Source organism: Temnothorax longispinosus, chromosome 2, assembly GCF_030848805.1.
Source record: "Temnothorax longispinosus isolate EJ_2023e chromosome 2, Tlon_JGU_v1, whole genome shotgun sequence".
Lineage (NCBI taxonomy): Eukaryota > Metazoa > Arthropoda > Insecta > Hymenoptera > Formicidae > Temnothorax > Temnothorax longispinosus.
Genome location: NC_092359.1, coordinates 14708338 through 14718054, shown reverse-complemented (window position 1 = coordinate 14718054; position 9717 = coordinate 14708338). Strand labels below are relative to the sequence as shown.

The 9717-nt window shown below is 37.9% G+C and overlaps 2 protein-coding genes across 2 annotated transcripts; one reads left to right on the top strand and one right to left on the bottom strand.

The window, feature by feature from the left end:
* The first annotated feature begins 3885 nt into the window (after positions 1-3885).
* LOC139808489 (uncharacterized) lies at positions 3886-6395 on the top strand. Its single transcript, XM_071770538.1, has 5 exons — positions 3886-4244; positions 4373-4664; positions 5000-5180; positions 5245-5480; positions 5596-6395. The coding sequence occupies exons 1-5, from the start codon at positions 4092-4094 to the stop codon at positions 5826-5828; spliced, it is 1095 nt and encodes a 364-aa protein (XP_071626639.1). The 5' UTR covers positions 3886-4091; the 3' UTR covers positions 5829-6395.
* Positions 6396-6539: 144 nt separating this feature from the next.
* On the bottom strand, positions 6540-8331 carry LOC139808488 (uncharacterized). Its single transcript, XM_071770537.1, has 3 exons — positions 7762-8331; positions 7424-7658; positions 6540-7341 (listed from the first exon to the last, which is right to left on the bottom strand). The coding sequence occupies exons 1-3, from the start codon at positions 8097-8099 to the stop codon at positions 6661-6663; spliced, it is 1254 nt and encodes a 417-aa protein (XP_071626638.1). The 5' UTR covers positions 8100-8331; the 3' UTR covers positions 6540-6660.
* Between the last annotated feature and the right edge of the window lie 1386 nt (positions 8332-9717).

Here is a 9717-nt window from a genome sequence, read left to right as displayed (position 1 = left end):
TAAAAGAAGAAACAGTAATGTGTGAGTCATATCACACATTAGTAGTCATATCACACGAGAATGAAAGTACGATGTGTGCGGTTGGAAGGTTAGATAATTCTAGATTTAATAGGTATTAAGACCATGAGCCAAATATATCGCTCATGGGTAAATGTTTACAATTAGGGCCCCACCTCCGATGACCTTGACCTTGACATATGTTGTCAAGGTCACCCTCCTGAGTGACCTTCAGAAGGTTTTAGTCGGGAATCGCTTCTTATTAAAAAGTTATAAACAAAAAAAGTTTCGAAAATATAGCAGTTATTTTAAGTACTGAGAAGCATAAACGACTAATATTACATTTTTCTTTAAGGATGTATTGCACCTATTTTTAAAGCGCTACCAAGTGGATAAAAATTTGTAAGAATGTTCTTTTAGTCTTCCTGATGTGCTACAAAAAAAGTAGAAACGAATCCACTAAACGGTTGCTGAGATATAACGATTTTAATTTTCACTGATTTTACACGTATTTTTATGGGAAGAGACGATTTTGACGGATAAAACAGCTAAAAAAATGTTGAAGGAGCGCTACCAATATTTTGAATTTTTTTGTACATCTAGTATACGAATAGATGAAACTATCTGTCAAGTTTCAATTGTCTTCACTACACCGTTTTAAAGAAATAAATTAATAATTAATGATAATTAATTATTAATTAATAATTAATAACTAATTATTAATTTTATTAATAATTTGACGTTATAAAGTTGAAATCAGGGCATTTTTACTGCCAAAAGTTTAGGCTCATAAATTACAAAAATCGCAAATAATACTGGAAAAAACATTTGTAAAGTAAAAAAATACCTTTGTAGGAGTAAAAATAAGACTCCTACTATCTTGAGTATCTTACATCTAGATTTACTATGCGTTAGGCGTAGATATTCAAGTATTTCAAATTTCATGCACTTTTGTCTAAGATTGTACCAGTGATACATCCTTAAAGCAGAGAATACTTTATTTCGCGAGAAAGTCGCCGCTTTACCAAAACACAACATTTAAAGTAGTAAATTGTTGATAAATTAAAGTCTTTTTGTTAAAGCAGAAAATACTTACATGGGTTAGATGACGCGTTTTAAACAGTTGAATACTTTTAAAGCGCGTCATCTAACCCATGTGGCATCTCGCATATTAACTTTCCACGCATGAAAAGTTCACGCATACACTTTCCACGCGAACCGAGGTTCACCCACACCCCCCCTGCTTTCGGGGGAGGTGCGGTAGCCCCGAAATAGTTCACGTATACACTTTTCACGCGAACCGAGGTTCACGCACACCCCCCCCCTGTTTTCGGGCCGGCCCGAAAGCAAGGGGGGGTGTGCGTGAACCTCGGTTCGCGTGAAAAGTGTATGCGTGAACTATTTCGGGGCTACCGCACCTCCCCCGAAAGCAGGGGGGGTGTGAATAAACCTAGGTTTGCGTGGAAAGTGTATGCGTGAACTATTTCGGGACTACCGCACCTCCCCCGAAAGCAGGGGGGGGTGTGCGTGAACCTCGGTTCGCGTGAAAAGTGTATGCGTGAACCATTTCGGGACTACCGCACCTCCCCCGAAAGCAGGGGGAGGTGTGCGTAAACCTCGGTTCGCGTGAAAAGTGTATGCGTGAACTATTTCGACATATATATTAGGTGCGCAACTAAGTTTCCGGGTTCACACATAAATGGCACCAATAACACATGTACTCGACTTACATGTTTGAAGTTGTCTGAAGTTATAGCTTGGACATCTGTTAACAAAACCAGTCGTTATACCAACACATATCGCAAAGCAAAAACATTTTTCTAACAACGGAGATGTCGAGTTTTGTGCCAAATAAACAGCATTTGCGTCCAGGACACGATCAAAACGCTGAAATGGGATCTGCTACCGCACCCGCCGTATTCGCCAGACCTGGCGCCTTCCGATTAGCACTTGTTCGGTCGATGGCGCATGGCTTGGCTGGGCTACACTTGACCAATTTCGAAGAAGTGCAAAATTGGTTGGATAAATGGTTTCGGTCCAAAGACGCGTCGTTTTATCGTCGCGGTATTCATGTATTGCCAGAGAGATGGCGAAAATGTATAGCTAGCGAGGGACGATACTTTGAATAAACCATTTTTGTATTTATTGATAAAAAAAACCCGGAAACTTAGTTGCGCACCTAGTATTAGTCATTTATGCCTTCCAATACTCAAAATAGCTGCTATATTTTCCAAACTTTTTTTGTTTATAACTTTTTAATAAGAAGCGACCCCCGAGACTAAAACGTTCTGAAGGTCACTCAGGAGGGTGACCTTGACAACATATGTCAAGGTCAAGGTCATCGGAGGTGGGGCCCTAATTGTAAACATTTACCCGCTCATGTAATACAACAACGTCATAACTCAAAAAACCTTATTTTTTATAAAACGCAATTTGAAGTTTCGAATTACTGTCATTCGGGTACCAAATACTTCACAACAAAAACATTGGTATAATTTGGTAGAGTAATCAATAGTAGTAATCATGAAGCACTTACTTTTTTTCACTAACATGATAAAGGTTTACCAAAACAAGAAAACAACTTTTATTCACACTTGTGACATTATTGCTACATAAATTGATTTTGAAATGTGTCCTAAGTTGAAATATGACGTTCTTGATAGAAAACAAAATTGTTTTATGATGATTATTTTTTCAAATTATTAGAAGTTTAGTCACTATTCCCAAATTTCGTCGACCTGAAAATAATGTAAATAGGAAATTTTAAAGATACACATTTTTTATGAAAAGAATTTTTTAATTTGCAACAATTTCACAAGTATAAAGAATTATTACCGTTACAAGTTATGAGTTATAAATTTTTATAGAAGTTACTATAATATTTTGGAATGTGGTTTTTATTAACTAAATCCAAGAGATGTTTTTTTTCTGCAAGGCTAGGTTTTGTGTTAAATGCAGGTTTCAAAATTATGTTTATTTACTTGTTTTTTTTCTATTTGTAATTTTGGCCTTGTTTTGTACAAGCTCACGCATAAGCCTAGGCTTGTGATTTAATAAAAGGAGGCAACGACACACGCACTTTACTATTCGAGGGAGAGATCATATATTCACATAAATATTCAAAGTAATAAATCATTAAACATGTTTGAAATGGTTCACATGAAATAAATGGCAAGTCACATAATATACAAAATAATTCTCAGACGAATGGTACTTTTCTCAATTTGAATAAATAATTGCAACTTGTAATATTCAACTCATTCAATGAATTCAAAATACTGATCTTTCGCAAAAAGAGATATTCGTTTAATGTTTCCGTGGACTGTATGTAATTTCAATTAGAATTGTTTGTCAGATCATAGCTTGCATCATAATATTCATAATAGATTCGGATAATTAGACCATTCGTATGAAAGAAATAATCACACATAAATAAGCATAAGTCATAGAAAATCAAATACATATAAGAAATAGATTGATACGTCGTATTATCCTATGTAACGTACTGTAAGAGATGGCCGGCTAGGCCACAGGTTATTGCAGGGAACCAACGGGCAATAGCAAGGCCGGTATATTGTCAGGATAGGAAATATGAAGGCGAAGTGAAGGGGTTCACAAGGGGTACATTCCTCGATGCTGAAAGGCTCTTTATTGCGCACTCGGGTACAAAAGATCCGCGACGACCGCACGCGACTATCTCGGGCGAACGCCGGAACACGAATCCTCGTCGGTAGCCGCCGCTACCGGATAGTACGTCATATCCTACTCGCTTGGAGGGGGTCAGCCAATCACCACACAGGGCGTCGCTGGGGTTGTCTATTAGGGCGCTGGTGTAGTGTGCTAGGGACGCTGGTGTCTTACGAGGGGCCGCATTTGCTGCGTGGCGGCGGTCCTCCGGGTGCGGGAGGGCGAGCTCCCGTCCATGGTTGAGGTACGCCGGTGTGTACTCGGTGGCATCGTGTCGGGCGGTGTATGGAGGATTCACACTGCGTCCGGCGTCCGACGTACGACGTCCGATATCCAATAGGAGAGCTCGATTTCTAGAGAGTGTATCACGTGACATTTTCATCGTACGATGCTGCTCGTCGTACGAAATGTTTGTCAAGTTTTTCGTACGACGTACAACAGATTCACAGACAAGCAGAAAGAAAGAAGGAATAAGAAGGATTAATAAAGAGGAGAAAGAAGGATTAATAAGAAGAATATTTTTTAAGAAGAATTTTGATTGTATAATGGATGACAATACGGTAATTAATAAAGCTTATCATAAAATATATTTAAATGTATTCTAGGTTATGTACGTTTTTTCATTTTTTTTTATATTTATATTATTTAATAAATTAGTGTATATAACATTTAATTTATCACATTTTAGTACAAGCTTTGCGGAGATTGTGGCTTATATATAATCGAAGATGACCATGTGTGTGAATTGCTGGATGCAAACTCTGATGAAGATTCAAAATTGCTGGATGCAAACTCTGATGAAGATTCAAATTTGACATCACCAACTGAAGAAACTCATCTATTTAACGAAGTCCAGAATATAGAAGAATTAATTAATGAAGTCTTTAAGCGGGCACCATTGTGGGACAGTACTATACCGTATGAAAAACGAGGTCCAACTGTGACTAAATTCTTATGGTCAGAGATTGATAAAATATTAAGTAAGTTGTTCAATTTTTGCAGAAAAGAAGAAAAATATTTTTTTTTCTAATTAATAGACAAAGGAAAGAGAAATTTACAGTCCAAGCTTGGATCTTAAGTAGCTTAATAATATTATTTCTATATTATATGCATATTTTCCAACTTATTAGTTTAGTAAATACTCGTATAATATAGAAACATTATTAAGCTACCTAAGATCCAAGCTTGGACCGTAAATGGCTCTTTCCTGTGTCTGTTGATTGTATATTTTAACGGTTTTTATATATATTAATTAGAAATTTTTACATTTTTAGAATTGCTATATATAGATGTTATGTCTTTTTTCTTTTTTAAGATTTACATCCAGGTACTGCGAATACTAAGTGGCGTAATTTACGAGATACTTACGTCAGGAAATTAAACGAACAAAAGAAGTATATTCCAAGTGGAAGCGGTGCTGAAGCTAAGGCTAAACCAGTATCATGGCCATATTTTGAATTGCTAGGATTTTTGAGACCAACAGTAACGCGTAGAAAGTTCGTAAATAATATTATTATATGATAGTCTTTAAGTAAGATGTTTAAATTAATTAATTTTTAGGACATTCAGTAACATACAGCTACCTGCATCTTGCAGTACTAATAGTGATAAACATTATATTGAGCAACAAAATGTTGATTATTCTAATCAACGTAGATCGATAACATCAGATTATTCATCAACACAACAAAAGAGAAATCCGTCTATAAAAAGAGAAAAATCTGAAATATTAAAAAATATACAGATACCGAATAGCAGCTGCAAGAATATAGATAGGACAAATGTTCAAATGTCAGGTATGAATGTTTTAACTTATAAAATCTATGAATATTGTATTCCTAATATTTTCTATACATATATTGCAATTACTTATGTATTTATGTGTGCATGTATATATATATCTGCAAGCAGGAAAGAAACGACGTATAGATACGAACAAAGAGAATGATGACTTATTATTACTTCAGCAATCTGTTATGTCAGAAATAAGAGCGACAGATAAGTCTATAAACGTTACAAAATCTGATCCAGTGATAACTTTTTGTAATTATTTAACAACACAGCTTCGTACATTATCACAGGATGACTTTTCAAAATGTCAAAGAAAAATATTATCATTTGTATTTGAACTTCAAGATAAGTGAGAAATATTCGTATATTTAATTATCAAAAATGGAAAAACCAAAGATGAGACTATATGAGTTTATTGTTTATGAGTATTGTTTATGTTCACACAAGGTTAGGAAGCGCTATTTTTTTATAATTTTATAATCACAATAAGTTTAAAAGAGGCAAACGTACAATTATATTACGTACAGTATACAATGTGGTTAATCTTATGTAACTATGTTCAAATGAACATAGCAAAACTGTACTAAGTTTATGTTTACTCACTTTTTTCATTAAGGCTTAGTTTCACAAGTGTCGGTTAACTTTTAATCTTAGATTAACTCATTCTTCGTCTCTTTTTAAGGGAGATGTTAGGAGACGAAAAGTGAGTTAATCTAAGGTTAAAAGTTAACCGACACTTGTGAAACTAAGCTCAAAACATACAAAACCCATTTTAAGTTAAAGTTTATATAACTGAGTTCTTTATTTTAAAAGCTTCTGATTCATTGCAAAAATGTTGAATTACGACATTAAAAGCAAGAAATTATATTAAGTTTTTGCTGTATAATTTGCGTTTAAAGAAAACCAAAAGTTTTGTTAAAAATTCATACATAAATTTTATATTATATAAATTTCGTTTATATTATTATAAATTTTATATAATAAAATTTATTACATAACAAATGTTACATTAAGATATATAATTATGTAAGAAAAGGATTTAAAGATTTATAATAAATATTATTCAGAGAAAAAACATTTATATTTATTTCCTGTATGTGTACATTTTATTTTTATACAACTTATACTAAAAAGATATAATATTTTGTAATTGCTATGATTCTTAAAATATAACATTAAATTGCTTTATGTAGATGCATTTAACACATATGCATCTTGCCAAGGTACAGAGCCTACTTCTACAAAATATTGAGCAAATATATCTCTAATCTGTGCTGCTAATCGCGAATGTGTATTACTTCCCATTGAACGAATATTTTCAAAAGCAGTTGCATTTTCTTGTACAAAATTTTGACACGTATTAATACTATTTGCATAATATGGCGTTGATAATAACAAATTATGAAGGCAGACAGTTGCTTTAACTATGCTTTCAATTGTTTTTAGTGATGCATTAATAGGTTTCCTATAAATCCTCCATTTACTAGCCATAATACCAAACGCATTTTCCACAACACGCCTGGCTCGACTCAGTCTTTTATTAAATATTTCTCTAATTCTGTTCAATCGATTACCGGGATATGGTCTAAGAGTATATTCATTAAGTTGGAAAGCGGCATCACCCACAAGTATATATGGAACAAGAATATTAGAATTTGGCAGCGAACATGGAGGTGGTAACTCCATTTGTCTATTTTCAAATCGCTGTCCCATAATAGATCCTTTAAAAATTCCTCCATCATGATGCCTTCCTTGGGCACCAATATCGACCATCAAAAACTCATAAGATGCTGATACTATTGCCATGAGAACAATGCTGTGTTGCCCTTTATAATTGTAAAAAGTCGACCCTGCATATGGTGGTGCCTGTAAAAAAATGTTTATTTTAAATATCGATAAAATTTATCTAATATAGATAAAAATATGCAAAAATTTTTATATGCCATACTTGTATTACAACATGCTTCCCATCGACAGCTCCTATACAATGCGGAAAGTTCCATTTTGTAGAAAAATCATCTGCTATCTCTTTCCATCGTTGTTGAGAAGGTTGAAATAAAACACGATGTTGCAAAGTCTCCCAAATAGCTTCACATGTCTCTTGAATTATACCAGAAACAGTAGATTTACCTAAACGATATGACATTGCGAGTGATGACATTAAATCACCAGATGCTAAATATCTGTAAATATAGAATAACATTATAAAAGTAAAAATATATATACAAATAAAAATATATTTCATTGACAGGATAAAATACATAATAATATATAATGTCAACATACCGCAAGGTTATTAACAACCGGATAGCAGGTGGAATTGGTTTTCGACAGTTTGTTTCTTGTTTTCGTATAATTGGTTCAATTAAATTAAGTAATTCATCGAAAGAATCAGGCATCATTCGTGTATAATTATAATACCAAACCACGTCCCGAAAACGCATTTCTTGCACCAATATTGAAGCTTCACCTCTAATTTCTCGTCCAAGAATACATGCTCTAATCCATACTCTTTTTCTCTTTTTCTCTTTATTTCTTATTTGATTTATTCTCTGTAATTGATTTATCTTCAATAACAAATTTAATAGTTTTCTTTTTTTTCTTAAAAGCATTGAAATATCCATTTTAAACGCTTTCAAAATCCTTTGTGTTTAGGTTATACTTTGATATTTGTATACGGGATCCGATTACTAATCGTATGTGCTGATCGTGCACAATTTGAACTGCTTTTAACGTACGACCAATCGGACGTCGGACGTCGGATGTCGTATGTCGGACGCCGGACTCAGTGTGAATCCTCCATTATACGCGAACTGCAGCGGTGAGAGGTGTTTGTCCCAGTGCCGATGGTTCTTTCCGACATACTGAGCGACTATGGTTTTTAGTGTCCGGTTGGTGCGCTCAACCGGGTTGCAGTGGGGCGCCCTCACGGGGGTAGTTCGGTGCTCGATCTGGAATGCCCGTAATACTCCCTTAAGTTGGTCCGATTTTAATTGCGTTCCGTTGTCGGAGATAATCTGGTCGGGGCACCCGTGTTGGTATACGATCCGGTCGAGGATTGCCTTAGTAACGGCGGGGGCGGTAGCCCGGCGTAGGGGCTTAAGTTCGACCTACTTCGAAAATCGGTCCTGCATAACTAGCAGCCAGGTATGGCTCTGGGTGGATCGGGGCAGCGGGCCGACGAGATCTAGGGTCACTTGCCGCCAAGGCTCGGTGACGGGTGCCGTGTGGAGGTTCCCGGCCGGTTTGGTCGTAGGTGCCTTGTGCGCCAGGCAAGTCGGGCACTGCCGGACATAGCGGGTGATGTCTTGGAACATCCCCGGCCAATAGAACAATCGGGCCATGCGGGCTATAGTTTTAGCGACCCCGAAGTGGCCCGCTGTGGGGTCCTCGTGGTGTCGCTGCAGGATCGGGGCCCGCTCCTCCTTCGGAACGCACTGCTTCCATTGTTCCGTCGGATCGACCTCCCGAAAATCCACGTCATGTAGTATGTGGCGATATAGTCGCTCGTTCTGGATGCGGTAATCGGGAAACTCGGTGGGGCGCTGCTTCACGCCATTCAGGATCCGCCGGTACCATTGGCACTTTGGGGCGGCCTGCGCCTCGCATACCTCTGGTTGGCGTGAGAGCGCGTCGGCGACCTTATTGAGGCTGCCCTTTCGGTAGCGTACATCGAAATCGTACTGCTGCAGTTCAAACAGCCACCGGCCCAACCGGCCGGTGGGTTCTTCCAGGCGTTGCAGCCACCGGAGGGACTGATGGTCGGTCACCACGGTGAAGGAGTACCCCTCGAGGTATCCCCGCATCTTCTGGATGCCCCATACGATCGCGAGGCATTCTAGCTCGGTGGCGCTATAGTTCTTCTCCGCGCCGTTGAGCGTTCGGCTTGCATACGCCACTACTCGCTCTCCGTCCTCCTGGTGCTGGGTTAGCACGGCTCCCAGTCCGTATGCGCTGGCGTCCGTCTGGAGCACGAACCGGCGATCGAAGTCCGGGCAAGCCAGTACGGGGGCGGAGGTCAGTGCCTCCTTCAGTCGCTCAAAGGCGCTCTCTTCGTCTGGACCCCAGGTCCACTTTACTCCCTTCCTCGTCAGCCGGGTGAGCGGGGCGGCTACCGTCGAGAAATTTGCGACGAATCGCCGGTACCATGAGGCCATGCCCAAGAACTGTCGTACCTTGCGTACGGTGGTCGGAGCCGGCCATTGGGCCACGGCGCTCACTTTATCTGGGTCGGTGCGGAGG

Coding starts and splice junctions, on each gene's coding strand:
- LOC139808489 (XM_071770538.1), top strand. CDS start 4,092: ATGTTTGTCAAGTTTTTCGTACGACGTACAACAGATTCACAGACAAGC. Junction 4,665..4,999: donor AGAGATTGATAAAATATTAA/GTAAGTTGTTCA, acceptor TTCTTTTTTAAG/ATTTACATCCAGGTACTGCG. Junction 5,481..5,595: donor GACAAATGTTCAAATGTCAG/GTATGAATGTTT, acceptor ATCTGCAAGCAG/GAAAGAAACGACGTATAGAT.
- LOC139808488 (XM_071770537.1), bottom strand. CDS start 8,099: ATGGATATTTCAATGCTTTTAAGAAAAAAAAGAAAACTATTAAATTTG. Junction 7,659..7,761: donor CGGTTGTTAATAACCTTGCG/GTATGTTGACAT, acceptor CTATATTTACAG/ATATTTAGCATCTGGTGATT. Junction 7,342..7,423: donor GGAAGCATGTTGTAATACAA/GTATGGCATATA, acceptor ATTTTTTTACAG/GCACCACCATATGCAGGGTC.